Source organism: Bufo bufo, chromosome 4 (genome assembly GCF_905171765.1).
Source record: "Bufo bufo chromosome 4, aBufBuf1.1, whole genome shotgun sequence".
In the NCBI taxonomy this organism is placed as follows: domain Eukaryota; kingdom Metazoa; phylum Chordata; class Amphibia; order Anura; family Bufonidae; genus Bufo; species Bufo bufo.
Window position 1 is genome coordinate 10,227,530 of NC_053392.1, and position 18,033 is coordinate 10,245,562.

Consider the following 18,033-nt stretch of genomic DNA (forward strand, 5'->3'; position numbering starts at 1 on the left):
GACAGTATTCAGCTCCTCTCACAACCAACACCAAATGAAACTGCACAAAATGGCTGCTGGGAAAGAATCTTATATAGTAAGGGGTGGGCAACTTTCTTACTGGTTGCTAGGGATGTTGCTAACCTCTTTGCCTCCTTCTCATTGGCCCACAAGCTACAAGAAGGGAGGGATCAGAGTCCTCTAGAAGTGGCAATATTCGCATCGCAAGAATATTTGCGTTACGAATATTCGTGCTCCACTTACTGACTCGTCAATGTAAGTAATATTGGAGCCTTAGGCCTTTGGACCACAATCTAGAAACAGGGAGGGAGGATCACATTTTCTTACATAGTACACATCATTGTAATGTGTACTGTGAAAAAAAAATATCGAATATACGTCAATACAAATATTTCTATATTCTAAATATTCGCAAAAATGTTGCTAACCTCTTTGCCTCATTCTCTTTGGCCAAGAAGCTAAAAGAAGGGATGGATCAGTGTCCTCTAGAAGTAGCAATATTCGCATTGTAAGAATATTGGCGTTACGCATATTCGCGCTCCACTCACTGACTCGTCAATGTAAGTAATATTGGAGCCTTAGGGCTCTTTCACACTTGCGTTCTTGTCTTCCGGCATAGAGTTCCGTCGTCGGGGCTCTATGCCGGAAGAATCCTTATCAGTTTTATCCTAATGCATTCTAAATGGAGAGAAATCCGTTCAGGATGCATCAGGATGTCTTCAGTTCCGGACCGGAACATTTTTTGACCGGAGAAAATACCGCAGCATGCTGCGCTTTTTGCTCCGGTCAAAAATCCTGAACACTTGCCGCAAGGCCGGATCCGGAATTAATGCCCATTGAAAGGCATTGATCCGGATCCGGCCTTAAGCTAAACGTCGTTTCGGCGCATTGCCGGATCCGACGTTTAGCTTTTTCAGAGTGGTTACCATGGCTGCCGGGACGCTAAAGTCCTGGCAGCCATGGTAAAGTGTAGTGGGGAGCGGGGGAGCAGTATACTTACCATCCGTGCGGCTCCCCGGGCGCTCCAGACTGACGTCAGGGCGCCCCACGTGCATGGATGACGTGTCGCATGAATCACGTCATCCATGCGCATGGGGCGCTCTGACGTCATTCTGGAGCGCCCGGGGAGCCGCACGGACTGTAAGTATACCGCTCCCCCGCTCCCCACTACTACTATGGCAGCCAGGACTTTAATAGCGTCCTGGGTGCCATAGTAACACTGAACGCATTTTGAAGACGGATCCGTCTTCAAATGCTTTCAGTTCACTTGCGTTTTTCCGGATCCGGCGGGCAGCTCCGGCAAGTGGAGTGCATGACGGATCCGGACAACGCAAGTGTGAAAGAGGCCTTAGGAATTTGGATCACAATCTGGAAACAGGGAGGGATGATCAATTTTTTTTTACATAGTACACATCATTGTAATGTGTACTGTGTAAAAAAAATAAGACAAATAACAACAACAAATATTCGTCATTACGAATATATATCGCCAATATTCTAAATATTCGCGAAATGCCGATATTTGCAATAAAAAAATCGCTTTTCGAGTGTTCGCGCTCAACACTACTAGCCAGCAAAGGATGCAACATGGAGAATCACAACACATTCGTAAGTGCCTGGTATTAACTTTCTCTACATGATAAAAGCCATTTGCTGAAGCGAGACAACCCCTTTAATGTTTAATTTAATGTCTCTATTTTACTTTGAAATGAAAGCATAGAACAAATAACCATAAGATAAAAATAAATCATGGAATAATTTTGTTTGACAAAATTGAATCTAGATTTTTGACTCATCAAATGACTTCAAAATGACTTCTCTCCATTGTGATTTCTCTGATGAGCTTTAAGTTTGGCTTTAGTAATAAAATATTCCCCACATTCTGAACATGAAAAGTGCTTCTCCCCTTTATGAGTTTTCTTATGTATTACTAGATCTGATTTATCTGTAAAATATTTTCCACATTCTGAACATAATTATGACCTCTCTCCTGTGTGAATTCTCTGATGTGCAACAAGATTCGCCTTTTGTGTAAAGCATTTTCCACATTCTGAACATCCATATGGCTTCTCTCTTGTGTGAGTTCTCTGATGTGCAACAAGATTTGCCTTTTGTGTAAAATATTTCCCACATTCAGAACATAAATATGGCTTCTGTTCTGTGTGAATTATCTGATGTGTATCAAGATGCGATTTATTTACAAAACATTTCCCACATTCTGAACATGAATACGGCTTCTCTCCTGTGTGAATTCTCTGATGTGTAACAAGATTTGATTTGCTTGTAAAAGATTTCCCACATTCTGGACATGAATATGGCTTTGAGCCTGTGTGAATTCTCTCATGTGTAACAAGATTTGATTTATTTGTAAAACATTGCCCACATTCTGAACATGAATATGGCTTCTCTCCTGTGTGAGTTCTCTGATGAAGCTTGAGCTTGTTTTTAGTAATAAAACATTTTCCACACTCTGAACATGAATACAACTTCTCTCCCCTGTGATGTCTCTCGTGAAGCTTGAGGTCATCTTTAGTAACAAAACATTTACCACATTCTAAACATGAGTACGACCTCTCTCCTATGTGACGTTTCTGATGTTTAACCAGATCTGCTTTATTTGTAAAACATTTCCCACATTCTGAGCACGGATACGGCTTCTCTCCTGTGTGAATTCTCTTATGTCTAACAAGACTTGATTTGCTTGTAAAAGATTTCCCACATTCTGGACATGAATATGGATTTGACCCTGTGTGAATTCTCTCGTGTGTAACAAGATTTGATTTAAGTGTAAAACATTTCCCACATTCTGAACATGTAAATGGTTTCTCACCAGTGTGAATTCTCTGATGTCTAACAAAATCTGATTTATTTTGAAAATATTTCTGACATCCTGAACATGAATACGGCTTCTCCACTGTGTGAATTTTTTTATGAATAACAAGAACTGATTTTTTTATGAAACATTTCCCACACTTTGAACATGCGAATGTCTTCTCCCCTGTGTGAATTTTCTGATGATACCTAAGTTTTTCTTTAGTAATGAAACATTTCTTACATTCTGAACATGAATATGGATTCTCCCTTGTGTGACCTCTCTGATGATTCCCAAGTTGGGTGTCATTAATAAAACATAAAGGATTTTCCTCTGGGTAGTCAACAGACCACGGAGAGCTGTGATATTTCTCTGGTGGATTTCTCCTAATAGGTCCACCTGTAGGAGACACAAGCAAAGAGTTAATACATGAGCTCAATTTTTATGGATATAGTAATATAATATATTTAAGGGATTCTGACATGACATTTTAGGCCTATAACCTAAACAAATGGCCAGGTCCATCCAAATAGCATGAATCCGAAACTGTACTTATGAAATGTGCCTGTGGCTCTATTAGCACATAAAACAGGTTTTTCTAACCTGTCATTCACCTACCTAAGGTGCCCAAGGGGACGTCGCTTCATACAGGGTGCCCAGCTGCAGCCATCTCCGTCTGGTGCCCAGCGCCGCCTTCCCACACCAGACGGAGATGGCTGCAGCCGGGCACCCTGTATGAAGCGACATCCCCTTGGGCACCTTAGGTAGGTGAATGACAGGTTAGAAAAACCTGTTTTATGTGCTAATAGAGCCACAGGCACATTTAATAAGTACAGTTTTGGATTCATGCTATTTGGACGGACCTGGCCATATGTTTAGGTTATAGGCCTAAAATGTCATGACAGAATCCCTTTAAAGGGGTTGTGTCACATCAGCAAATGGCATTTATCATGTAGACTTACTAATGTATTGTCATTGTCCTTATTCCTTTCTTTGCTGGTTGGATTTATTTTTCCATTCCATTATACACTGCTTGTATCTAGGGGTTATGATCACCCTGCAGTCCAGCACCTGCACGCTATAGAAAAAATCTCCAGCATCTCTGGTGGTCAGGACTGTGGGACACAATCTCCTGTCCCGGCCACCTCGTATCTTCGCTGCAGGGGTGGTCGGAACCCCTGGAATCGAGCAGTGTATAATGTGATGGCAAAATGAATCCAGCCATCAAAGAAGGCAATATGGACAATCACAATACATTAGTAAGTGCCTTGTCTTAACTTTCTCTACATGATAAATCCCATTTGCTGAAGTGAGACAATCCCTTTAATGTTTAATTTAATGGCTCAATGTTTAAAGCATAGAACAAATAACCTTAAGATAAAAATAAATCTTGGAATTTGTCTTTTCTATTGTCTTTCTGTAATATGAACCCCTGGCTTATTAGGAGTAGACCAGAAGATATAGCATGGAGCTTCACAATACAGTGGCAGCCCTTTTTTTCTAGTGTGCCAGTCACCCTGTGCAAGTTGCCAACTCTGGATCCAGCAAAACAGCCCCAGACCATCACGCGTGATGTACCAAATATGTAAAATTTTGATTCATCAGTGCGTAAGACCTTTTTTCGGTCTTCAGTAGACCATTGGAGGTGCTGCTTGGCCCAGACAAGCCTCTTTTTTCATTTTGAAATCTTAGTAGTGGTTTTCTTACTGCTACTCGACCTGTCAAACCTGCAGCTTAAAGTCTTCACGTCACAGCTGAAATAGAAACTTGTTTAATGGGGTTCTCCAGGCTTTTAATATTGATGGCCTATCCTCAGGATAGGTCAGCAATATCAGATTGGCGGGAGTCCGACACCTGGCACCCCCACTGTTCGCTGCTTTGCCATAGACATACAGCAGCAGACAAGCTGATGGCACGTGTGCACTGCGCGTGTGGTCTCCTCATACAGCTGATCAGTGGAGGTCCGGGTGTTGAACCCTCGCCGATCTGATATTGATGACCTATCCTGAATAGGGCCGGACAGAATGATGGCTGTGCCAGCAGGGACAGAGCCGACAGCACGTTCCCGGCCAGAACAGCCGGATGGATATGTTTCAGGCTAATGTGAAACAAGCCCTATGTTCTCTCATCTTGTGTAGCCGACAAAACGGGGTGAGGGGGAATTATCCAGGATCCCGCCACCAACACTAATAAAGTGACTCTACCACTGTTAGAAAGTCCTTAAAGGGGTTGTCTCATCTCAGACATTGGGGCCATATCACAAGAATTTAGTTTTTTTAAATACATTTCTAAAGGAACAAGTCAAAAAGCCTGTGTACACAGCACATCATCAATTTCCCCATAATATACCGTATTTTTCACTCATAAGACGCACTTTTTTTCACCCAAAGTGGGGGGAAAACACCACTGCGTCTTATGGGGCGAATGCTAATGAGCTCTTCCATTATGGAAGTGCTCATTAGTACCGGAGGACCAGGAAGTGGTGAAGGCTCTGTACTCACCGCTTCCTGGCCCTCAGCTGTGCTGTGGCTGCGCACAGCGTGATGGCAGTCTGTGACCTCACGCTGTGCGCGTCGGGTCACAGTACAGCCAACGGCAGAAAGAAGAGAAAGAGCGCTGGCGGTGAGGAGCGGCGGCGTCCCGAACAGGAGAGGTAAGTGGATTTTCTATTTTATGATCTGAGGCTGGGGGCTGATATGAGCTATGGGGGTCTCATCTCAGGTCTGAATGTTGGTCATTCACATTGGGGTCTGATCTGAGGTCTGATTGAAGGTCTTATTAACATTGGGGTCTGATTGGGGCTGTGAGCTGAACTCTGATTAACATTGGGGGTCTGATTGCTGGCCTCATCTGAGGTCTAATGAAATATATTTTTATTGTCCTCCTCTAAAACCGTCTTATGGGCCGGTGCGTCTAATAAGGTGAAGAATACGATCCATCACACAGCTCATACACAGTATCCAAAAAAGGTCATAAATAGCCCCCACCCTTAGGTCCAGACATGGGAAAAACACCCTTAGTATTTTATAACCAAATCTCCCACATCTTCGAAAAAATTATCATCTTGATTATTAGTAAGAGAAGCAATTTTTACACATTCAACATTTTACTTCTCCAAATTACAGCTTGTACTTATCTTCTATGACGTGGAGAAGTAGGTCGCACATGCCCGAATATTATGACTGCTCCAAACAACGCGCAGAACATCTGCATTCGCTTCCATTCACCTAGAGCAATTCACAGCCTCTAATACCTATTTTATATAGGAAAACCCGACCACAATAAGGTCCGTGTGTAATATAAACTTGTACTGGATGGTGATTGGATTTCTGCAATCCATGGTGTCCCATCAATTTCCCCCAGGACGATATTCCCATTTTCTTTTACTATTAAACATCAAATCCCTTGTGCAATCTTTAATCAAATACTTAGAAATGTGTCAAACAAAAATAATCTGTCATCTCTGATGTCACCGCTTAAAACCCATTTCATCCCTGGTTTGCAAATATCTGTGGACCTGATGATATCTAAGACGGCTTCCCTCCTATATTACACATAATCCTGAAAATTATTTGATGAAATAATCTCTCCACCCTGAAGAAGATATGAAACAAACACTACAACCTTCATAATAACCCGAAATTCCACCTCCTGCACGTCGATACCTACTGGCGTGAAACCTACAGACGCTGGATCTCATTCCCCTTCAGTCCACCACCCATTCAGCACAGCAGTCATCGCACGTTCCTTACAACCCCCAGATACGGACATGTGCACCACCACTATATCTCCACTCTCATGGTCGCTCAGATTCCCAGTGGTCTGACACCAGTGATGAACACTTATCCCCCGCTCTGTGGATGGTGGATACTCTGGTTCTACGTAATAAGGGCATTAAACGGAGATCACTAAAATCCAAGGTGTTTCTTGATACCTCAATACTCAGAGGAGACGGGTCCTGCATAGTGGACGGAGCTCGATACTGCAGCACTGCTCCCACTGAAGTCAACTCCATAACAGAGGGGTCACTGCCCGGAGGGCTACTTTACTGCAGCTCTGAGGTGGAGAAACCTCCCAATTCCTTCCTCCATTCACGATTCCATACCTGTGGTCACATGGACTGGAATGTCCTCCTCCACCTCACTCTTACACGGGGGATCGCCCATCATCCGCTCTTCTTCATCCTCCACTTTAATATCAGTCACATCTTCCCCCTGATTTGTCATCTGTAACAATTCAGGACAATACAGCAGACAGGTGGGAAATCTAACAGATCCACATAAGAGAACCCCACCATCTATGACCCCTCTATGACTGCAGGACCCCATATATAGATGTGTATAGGGCTCAGCTCCATCTACCTGATGGTTCTCTGGGAGCTTCTCCTCTGGACAGTCCTGGGAATACAGAGGACGGGGACATCTCTCGGGGGGATTTCTCCTCCTGGATCCATCTGTGGAGACACAAGCAGAATATTATATATATATCTCATGATGAGATGATGGGGAGTAGTATCCAGGGGACCCTTACACCTCTATAATCAGGAAAATATCGTCTTACCTGGTGATGTTAGAGGCCGGGGAGCCTCCATCATGGCCTCCTTGTACAGATCCTGGTGTCCTTCTACATACTCCCACTCCTCCATGGAGAAATAGACTGCCACATCCTGACACCTTACAGGAACCTGACAACACAATGACACCGTCATCACCCAGACCCCTCCAGTGCTGTTACTGGAGAATTTCCCAGCATTCCCAGCAGTGTCACCTCTCCAGTCAGCAGCTCAATCATCTTGTGGGTGAGTTCTAGGATCTTCTGCTCATGTATCAGGGGAGAAGGCTCTGTGATGGGGGTCCTGCTCCACCCTCCTGACTCATGGATGATGGGAGTCCCTCCCGGTGTCTTCTTCACTATGGTGTAATCCTGTGGATGGAGAGAGACACTTAGGGAAAGAAATTCCTTCCTGACTCCAGATCTACACTCAGAATCCCTCCCTGGATCATGGCTCCATCTCCAGTAATCTAGTCACTAGAAGCTGGAATATTATTACCCTCCAGGCCCCTTCTGGACTCTTCTAGAGAATCCCCCATGACCCCTTCCTCTGGCAGAGAGCTCCATAGTCTCACTGCTCTTACAGTAAAGACTCCTCTTCTATGTTGGTGGAGAAACCTTCTTTCCTCTAGACGTAGTGGAGGCCTCCTTGTTGTAGTCCAGTATCATCTAGATGTCAGACTAGTGGTAGAAATCCTCCCTCCAGGCCACACTCCGGCCATCTCCTCCTCTGCTTCCTCTCCTCCTGGGTACAACGTGCCTACTTACCTCCTCATGGCTCCTACAACATGACTATTGGTCTCCATGATCCATCACTGACCATACTGGTGGCTGATCTTCAGGTTCTCCGTCACTTGGAAGGTCTGGAGGCCGTTCTCCAGGACCCTGGACTCTTCCTATCACTTCCTATGATGGATTCTCCTTCCCGATGTCTGACTTGTTACAGAATACAATAAAGAGGAGAGAAATCTAGAAAAGTTTACCTCTCCGCTCAGCAGGGAGATGATCTCCAAGGTGAGGTCTAATATTCTTCTGCTGATCTCCTTCCTGTCCATCCTTGGTGGTCATTCAGGAGAAGAGGAGAGAACTGGAGGAGCTGGAGGCTTCTAGTATTGCAGGCGCCTTTATGAGGAGAGGAGAGGCTGGAAATCCTCCAGGGACAAGAGCATTAGTGAGATCCAGAACCGCACTTACTGCTCCTGGAGAGACCCCGCTTCTCAGAGCCCCCAGCACCGGGGATAAAGGGGGATTCTGGAGAAATGGCTGATACCAGAGAGAAGAAGAGGCTCCAGACACCACAGCAGTGACTACCGACCAGGACCTGCTCTGTATCTGCTGCACTGCAAGAGCCGAAGGACCTGGGATGACGTCACTGTCATGTGATCAGTGCAAGGGGCGGAGCTCAGCAGTGGAGAGAAGTGGTAGAGAAGGACCTGGGATGATGTCACTGTCATGTGATCAGTGCAGAGGGCGGAGCTCAGAAGTGGAGAGAAATGGTAGAAAAGGACCTGGGATGATGTCACCATCATGTGATCAGGAGGGGCGGAGCTCAGCAGTGGAAAGTATAAGTGGTGGTGAAGGACCTGTGATGACATCACCATCATGTGGTCAGTGCAGGAGGAGACTTGATTACAGTAGAGTGACGGGAAAAGGGGTGGTCTCATTGGCTAGTGGGCGGAGCCTCCAGAGCAGGAGGAACGGAGCTAAGTAGCTGAAATAAGTGATGTGACCAGTGCGGGAGAGGCGGAGAATTGTAATGAAAAGAACATGGAGAACTGAAGGATAGACTGTGACAGCTAGAAATGATGGTAGTTGTAGTCCTCTCCTCCCTCCTCCTATAATGTCCTCTGATATCACATAATAACAGGCTGGACATGCTGGGAGTTGTAGTCCTCTCCTACCTCCTCCTGTAATGTCCTCTGATATCACATAATAACAGGCTGGACATGCTGGGAGTTGTAGTCCTCTCCTCCCTCCTCCTGTAATGTCCTCTGATATCACATAATAACAGGCTGGACATGCTGGGAGTTGTAGTCCTCTCCTACCTCCTCCTGTAATGTCCTCTGATATCACATAATAACAGGCTGGACATGCTGGGAGTTGTAGTCCTCTCCTACCTCCTCCTGTAATGTCCTCTGATATCACATAATAACAGGCTGGACATGCTGGGAGTTGTAGTCCTCTCCTACCTCCTCCTGTAATGTCCTCTGATATCACATAATAACAGGCTGGACATGCTGGGAGTTGTAGTCCTCTCCTACCTCCTCCTGTAATGTCCTCTGATATCACATAATAACAGGCTGGACATGCTGGGAGTTGTAGTCCTCTCCTACCTCCTCCTGTAATGTCCTCTGATATAACATAATAACAGGCTGGACATGCTGGGAGTTGTAGTCCTCTCCTACCTCCTCCTGTAATGTCCTCTGATATCACATAATAACAGGCTGGACATGCTGGGAGTTGTAGTCCTCTCCTACCTCCTCCTGTAATGTCCTCTGATATCACATAATAACAGGCTGGACATGCTGGGAGTTGTAGTCCTCTCCTACCTCCTCCTGTAATGTCCTCTGATATCACATAATAACAGGCTGGACATGCTGGGAGTTGTAGTCCTCTCCTACCTCCTCCTGTAATGTCCTCTGATATCACATAATAACAGGCTGGACATGCTGGGAGTTGTAGTCCTCTCCTACCTCCTCCTGTAATGTCCTCTGATATCACATAATAACAGGCTGGACATGCTGGGAGTTGTAGTCCTCTCCTACCTCCTCCTGTAATGTCCTCTGATATCACATCATAACAGGCTGGACATGCTGGGAGTTGTAGTCCTCTCCTACCTCCTCCTGTAATGTCCTCTGATATCACATAATAACGGGCTGGACATGCTGGGAGTTGTAGTCCTCTCCTACCTCCTCCTGTAATGTCCTCTGATATCACATAATAACGGGCTGGACATGCTGGGAGTTGTAGTCCTCTCCTACCTCCCCCTGTAATGTCCTCTGATATCACATAATAACAGGCTGGACATGCTGGGAGTTGTAGTCCTCTCCTACCTCCTCCTGTAATGTCCTCTGATATCACATAATAACAGGCTGGACATGCTGGGAGTTGTAGTCCTCTCCTACCTCCTCCTGTAATGTCCTCTGATATCACATAATAACAGGCTGGACATGCTGGGAGTTGTAGTCCTCTCCTCCCTCCTCCTGTAATGTCCTCTGATATCACATAATAACAGGCTGGACATGCTGGGAGTTGTAGTCCTCTCCTACCTCCTCCTGTAATGTCCTCTGATATCACATAATAACAGGCTGGACATGCTGGGAGTTGTAGTCCTCTCCTCCCTCCTCCTATAATGTCCTCTGATATCACATAATAACAGGCTGGACATGCTGGGAGTTGTAGTCCTCTCCTACCTCCTCCTGTAATGTCCTCTGATATCACATAATAACAGGCTGGACATGCTGGGAGTTGTAGTCCTCTCCTCCCTCCTCCTGTAATGTCCTCTGATATCACATAATAACAGGCTGGACATGCTGGGAGTTGTAGTCCTCTCCTACCTCCTCCTGTAATGTCCTCTGATATCACATAATAACAGGCTGGACATGCTGGGAGTTGTAGTCCTCTCCTACCTCCTCCTGTAATGTCCTCTGATATCACATAATAACAGGCTGGACATGCTGGGAGTTGTAGTCCTCTTCTACCTCCTCCTGTAATGTCCTCTGATATCACATAATAACAGGCTGGACATGCTGGGAGTTGTAGTCCTCTCCTACCTCCTCCTGTAATGTCCTCTGATATCACATAATAACAGGCTGGACATGCTGGGAGTTGTAGTCCTCTCCTACCTCCTCCTGTAATGTCCTCTGATATCACATAATAACAGGCTGGACATGCTGGGAGTTGTAGTCCTCTCCTACCTCCTCCTGTAATGTCCTCTGATATCACATAATAACAGGCTGGACATGCTGGGAGTTGTAGTCCTCTCCTACCTCCTCCTGTAATGTCCTCTGATATCACATAATAACAGGCTGGACATGCTGGGAGTTGTAGTCCTCTCCTACCTCCTCCTGTAATGTCCTCTGATATCACATAATAACAGGCTGGACATGCTGGGAGTTGTAGTCCTCTCCTACCTCCTCCTGTAATGTCCTCTGATATCACATAATAACAGGCTGGACATGCTGGGAGTTGTAGTCCTCTCCTACCTCCTCCTGTAATGTCCTCTGATATCACATAATAACAGGCTGGACATGCTGGGAGTTGTAGTCCTCTCCTACCTCCTCCTGTAATGTCCTCTGATATCACATCATAACAGGCTGGACATGCTGGGAGTTGTAGTCCTCTCCTACCTCCTCCTGTAATGTCCTCTGATATCACATAATAACAGGCTGGACATGCTGGGAGTTGTAGTCCTCTCCTACCTCCTCCTGTAATGTCCTCTGATATCACATAATAACGGGCTGGACATGCTGGGAGTTGTAGTCCTCTCCTACCTCCCCCTGTAATGTCCTCTGATATCACATAATAACAGGCTGGACATGCTGGGAGTTGTAGTCCTCTCCTACCTCCTCCTGTAATGTCCTCTGATATCACATAATAACAGGCTGGACATGCTGGGAGTTGTAGTCCTCTCCTACCTCCTCCTGTAATGTCCTCTGATATCACATAATAACAGGCTGGACATGCTGGGAGTTGTAGTCCTCTCCTCCCTCCTCCTGTAATGTCCTCTGATATCACATAATAACAGGCTGGACATGCTGGGAGTTGTAGTCCTCTCCTACCTCCTCCTGTAATGTCCTCTGATATCACATAATAACAGGCTGGACATGCTGGGAGTTGTAGTCCTCTCCTACCTCCTCCTGTAATGTCCTCTGATATCACATAATAATAACAGGCTGGACATGCTGGGAGTTGTAGTCCTCTCCTACCTCCTCCTGTAATGTCCTCTGATATCACATAATAACAGGCTGGACATGCTGGGAGTTGTAGTCCTCTCCTACCTCCTCCTGTAATGTCCTCTGATATCACATAATAACAGGCTGGACATGCTGGGAGTTGTAGTCCTCTCCTACCTCCTCCTGTAATGTCCTCTGATATCACATAATAACAGGCTGGACATGCTGGGAGTTGTAGTCCTCTCCTCCCTCCTCCTGTAATGTCCTCTGATATCACATAATAACAGGCTGGACATGCTGGGAGTTGTAGTCCTCTCCTCCCTCCTCCTGTAATGTCCTCTGATATCACATAATAACAGGCTGGACATGCTGGGAGTTGTAGTCCTCTCCTACCTCCTCCTGTAATGTCCTCTGATATCACATAATAACAGGCTGGACATGCTGGGAGTTGTAGTCCTCTCCTCTCCTACCTCCTCCTGTAACGTCCTCTGATATCACATAATAACAGGCTGGACATGCTGGGAGTTGTAGTCCTCTCCTCCCTCCTCCTGTAATGTCCTCTGATATCACATAATAACAGGCTGGACATGCTGGGAGTTGTAGTCCTCTCCTCTCTTACCTCCTCCTGTAATGTCCTCTGATATCACATAATAACAGGCTGGACATGCTGGGAGTTGTAGTCCTCTCCTACCTCCTCCTGTAATGTCCTCTGATATCACATAATAACAGGCTGGACATGCTGGGAGTTGTAGTCCTCTCCTACCTCCTCCTGTAATGTCCTCTGATATCACATAATAACAGGCTGGACATGCTGGGAGTTGTAGTCCTCTTCTACCTCCTCCTGTAATGTCCTCTGATATCACATAGTAACAGGCTGGACATGCTGGGAGTTGTAGTCCTCTCCTACCTCCTCCTGTAATGTCCTCTGATATCACATAATAACAGGCAGGACATGCTGGGAGTTGTAGTCCTCTCCTACCTCCTCCTGTAATGTCCTCTGATATCACATAATAACAGGCTGGACATGCTGGGAGTTGTAGTCCTCTCTACCTCCTCCTGTAATGTCCTCTGATATCACATAATAACAGGCTGGACATGCTGGGAGTTGTAGTCCTCTCCTACCTCCTCCTGTAATGTCCTCTGATATCACATAATAACAGGCTGGACATGCTGGGAGTTGTAGTCCTCTCCTACCTCCTCCTGTAATGTCCTCTGATATCACATCATAACAGGCTGGACATGCTGGGAGTTGTAGTCCTCTCCTACCTCCTCCTGTAATGTCCTCTGATGTCACATAATAACAGGCTGGACATGCTGGGAGTTGTAGTCCTCTCCTACCTCCTCCTGTAATGTCCTCTGATATCACATAATAACAGGCTGGACATGCTGGGAGTTGTAGTCCTCTCCTACCTCCCCCTGTAATGTCCTCTGATATCACATAATAACAGGCTGGACATGCTGGGAGTTGTAGTCCTCTCCTCCCTCCTCCTGTAATGTCCTCTGATATCACATAATAACAGGCTGGACATGCTGGGAGTTGTAGTCCTCTCCTACCTCCTCCTGTAATGTCCTCTGATATCACATAATAACAGGCTGGACATGCTGGGAGTTGTAGTCCTCTCCTACCTCCTCCTGTAATGTCCTCTGATATCACATAATAACAGGCTGGACATGCTGGGAGTTGTAGTCCTCTTCTACCTCCTCCTGTAATGTCCTCTGATATCACATAATAACAGGCTGGACATGCTGGGAGTTGTAGTCCTCTCCTACCTCCTCCTGTAATGTCCTCTAATATCACATAATAACAGGCTGGACATGCTGGGAGTTGTAGTCCTCTCCTACCTCCTCCTGTAATGTCCTCTGATATCACATAATAACAGGCTGGACATGCTGGGAGTTGTAGTCCTCTCCTACCTCCTCCTGTAATGTCCTCTGATATCACATAATAACAGGCTGGACATGCTGGGAGTTGTAGTCCTCTTCTACCTCCTCCTGTAATGTCCTCTGATATCACATAATAACAGGCTGGACATGCTGGGAGTTGTAGTCCTCTCCTACCTCCTCCTGTAATGTCCTCTAATATCACATAATAACAGGCTGGACATGCTGGGAGTTGTAGTCCTCTCCTACCTCCTCCTGTAATGTCCTCTGATATCACATAATAACAGGCTGGACATGCTGGGAGTTGTAGTCCTCTCCTCCCTCCTCCTGTAATGTCCTCTGATATCACATAATAACAGGCTGGACATCCTGGGAGTTGTAGTCCTCTCCTCCTACCTCCTCCTGTAACGTCCTCTGATATCACATAATAACAGGCTGGACATGCTGGGAGTTGTAGTCCTCTCCTCCCTCCTCCTGTAATGTCCTCTGATATCACATAATAACAGGCTGGACATGCTGGGAGTTGTAGTCCTCTCCTACCTCCTCCTGTAATGTCCTCTGATATCACATAATAACAGGCTGGACATGCTGGGAGTTGTAGTCCTCTCCTACCTCCTCCTGTAATGTCCTCTGATATCACATAATAACAGGCTGGACATGCTGGGAGTTGTAGTCCTCTCCTCCCTCCTCCTGTAATGTCCTCTGATATCACATAATAACAGGCTGGACATGCTGGGAGTTGTAGTCCTCTCCTCTCCTACCTCCTCCTGTAACGTCCTCTGATATCACATAATAACAGGCTGGACATGCTGGGAGTTGTAGTCCTCTCCTCCCTCCTCCTGTAATGTCCTCTGATATCACATAATAACAGGCTGGACATGCTGGGAGTTGTAGTCCTCTCCTACCTCCTCCTGTAATGTCCTCTGATATCACATAATAACAGGCTGGACATGCTGGGAGTTGTAGTCCTCTCCTACCTCCTGTAATGTCCTCTGATATCACATAATAACAGGCTGGACATGCTGGGAGTTGTAGTCCTCTTCTCCCTCCTCCTGTAATGTCCTCTGATATCACATAATAACAGGCTGGACATGCTGGGAGTTGTAGTCCTCTCCTACCTCCTCCTGTAATGTCCTCTGATATCACATAATAACAGGCTGGACATGCTGGGAGTTGTAGTCCTCTCCTCCCTCCTCCTGTAATGTCCTCTGATATCACATAATAACAGGCTGGACATGCTGGGAGTTGTAGTCCTCTCCTACCTCCTCCTGTAATGTCCTCTGATATCACATAATAACAGGCTGGACATGCTGGGAGTTGTAGTCCTCTCCTACCTCCTCCTGTAATGTCCTCTGATATCACATAATAACAGGCTGGACATGCTGGGAGTTGTAGTCCTCTCCTACCTCCTCCTGTAATGTCCTCTGATATCACATAATAACAGGCTGGACATGCTGGGAGTTGTAGTCCTCTCCTACCTCCTCCTGTAATGTCCTCTGATATCACATAATAACAGGCTGGACATGCTGGGAGTTGTAGTCCTCTCCTACCTCCTCCTGTAATGTCCTCTGATATCACATAATAACAGGCTGGACATGCTGGGAGTTGTAGTCCTCTCCTACCTCCTCCTGTAATGTCCTCTGATATCACATAATAACAGGCTGGACATGCTGGGAGTTGTAGTCCTCTCCTACCTCCTCCTGTAATGTCCTCTGATATCACATAATAACAGGCTGGACATGCTGGGAGTTGTAGTCCTCTCCTACCGCCTCCTGTAATGTCCTCTGATATCACATAATAACAGGCTGGACATGCTGGGAGTTGTAGTCCTCTCCTACCTCCTCCTGTAATGTCCTCTGATATCACATAATAACAGGCTGGACATGCTGGGAGTTGTAGTCCTCTCCTACCTCCTCCTGTAATGTCCTCTGATATCACATAATAACAGGCTGGACATGCTGGGAGTTGTAGTCCTCTCCTACCTCCTCCTGTAATGTCCTCTGATATCACATAATAACAGGCTGGACATGCTGGGAGTTGTAGTCCTCTCCTACCTCCTCCTGTAATGTCCTCTGATATCACATAATAACAGGCTGGACATGCTGGGAGTTGTAGTCCTCTCCTACCTCCTCCTGTAATGTCCTCTGATATCACATAATAACAGGCTGGACATGCTGGGAGTTGTAGTCCTCTCCTCCCTCCTCCTGTAATGTCCTCTGATATCACATAATAACAGGCTGGACATGCTGGGAGTTGTAGTCCTCTCCTCCCTCCTCCTGTAATGTCCTCTGATATCACATAATAACAGGCTGGACATGCTGGGAGTTGTAGTCCTCTCCTACCGCCTCCTGTAATGTCCTCTGATATCACATAATAACAGGCTGGACATGCTGGGAGTTGTAGTCCTCTCCTCTCCTACCTCCTCCTGTAACGTCCTCTGATATCACATAATAACAGGCTGGACATGCTAGGAGTTGTAGTCCTCTCCTCCCTCCTCCTGTAATGTCCTCTGATATCACATAATAACAGGCTGGACATGCTGGGAGTTGTAGTCCTCTCCTACCTCCTCCTGTAATGTCCTCTGATATCACATAATAACAGGCTGGACATGCTGGGAGTTGTAGTCCTCTCCTACCTCCTCCTGTAATGTCCTCTGATATCACATAATAACAGGCTGGACATGCTGGGAGTTGTAGTCCTCTCCTACCTCCTCCTGTAATGTCCTCTGATATCACATAATAACAGTGAAGGACATGCTGGGAGTTGTAGTCCTCTCCTACCTCCTCCTGTAATGTCCTCTGATATCACATAATAACAGTGAAGGACATGCTGGGAGTTGTAGTCCTCTCCTACCTCCTCCTGTAATGTCCTCTGATATCACATAATAACAGGCTGGACATGCTGGGAGTTGTAGTCCTCTCCTCTTCTACCTCCTGTAATGTCCTCTGATATCACATAATAACAGGCTGGACATGCTGGGAGTTGTAGTCCTCTCCTACCTCCTCCTGTAATGTCCTCTGATATCACATAATAACAGGCTGGACATGCTGGGAGTTGTAGTCCTCTCCTACCTCCTCCTGTAATGTCCTCTGATATCACATAATAACAGGCTGGACATGCTGGGAGTTGTAGTCCTCTTCTACCTCCTCCTGTAATGTCCTCTGATATCACATAATAACAGGCTGGACATGCTGGGAGTTGTAGTCCTCTCCTACCTCCTCCTGTAATGTCCTCTGATATCACATAATAACAGGCAGGACATGCTGGGAGTTGTAGTCCTCTCCTACCTCCTCCTGTAATGTCCTCTGATATCACATAATAACAGGCTGGACATGCTGGGAGTTGTAGTCCTCTCCTACCTCCTCCTGTAATGTCCTCTGATATCACATAATAACAGGCTGGACATGCTGGGAGTTGTAGTCCTCTCCTACCTCCTCCTGTAATGTCCTCTGATATCACATAATAACAGGCTGGACATGCTGGGAGTTGTAGTCCTCTTCTACCTCCTCCTGTAATGTCCTCTGATATCACATAATAACAGGCTGGACATGCTGGGAGTTGTAGTCCTCTCCTACCTCCTCCTGTAATGTCCTCTAATATCACATAATAACAGGCTGGACATGCTGGGAGTTGTAGTCCTCTCCTACCTCCTCCTGTAATGTCCTCTGATATCACATAATAACAGGCTGGACATGCTGGGAGTTGTAGTCCTCTCCTACCTCCTCCTGTAATGTCCTCTGATATCACATAATAACAGGCTGGACATGCTGGGAGTTGTAGTCCTCTCCTACCTCCTCCTGTAATGTCCTCTGATATCACATAATAACAGGCTGGACATGCTGGGAGTTGTAGTCCTCTCCTACCTCCTCCTGTAATGTCCTCTGATATCACATA

The 18,033-nt window shown here is 46.1% G+C and overlaps 1 protein-coding gene across 20 annotated transcripts in view; it reads right to left on the reverse strand.

Annotated features, from left to right (window-relative positions):
• The window catches only part of LOC120998305 (gastrula zinc finger protein XlCGF26.1-like), a 4,064,644-nt gene that overhangs the window by 2,745,871 nt on the left and 1,300,740 nt on the right, over positions 1–18,033 (reverse strand). The window contains exons 1-3 of one of the 20 annotated variants that reach the window (XM_040428954.1): positions 8,347–8,390; positions 7,580–7,735; positions 7,373–7,496 (exon numbers count right to left, since the gene is read on the reverse strand). The exons of 17 other annotated variants lie outside the window; for them this stretch is intronic. In XM_040428954.1, coding sequence (XP_040284888.1) covers positions 7,373–7,496; positions 7,580–7,603 — 148 coding nt within the window. In that variant the 5' untranslated portion in view covers positions 7,604–7,735; positions 8,347–8,390. Of the gene's footprint in view, positions 1–7,372; positions 7,497–7,579; positions 7,736–8,346; positions 8,391–18,033 lie in introns of those variants that run through there. 2 more of the 20 variants (XM_040428950.1, XM_040428949.1) reach the window with 2 other exon arrangements.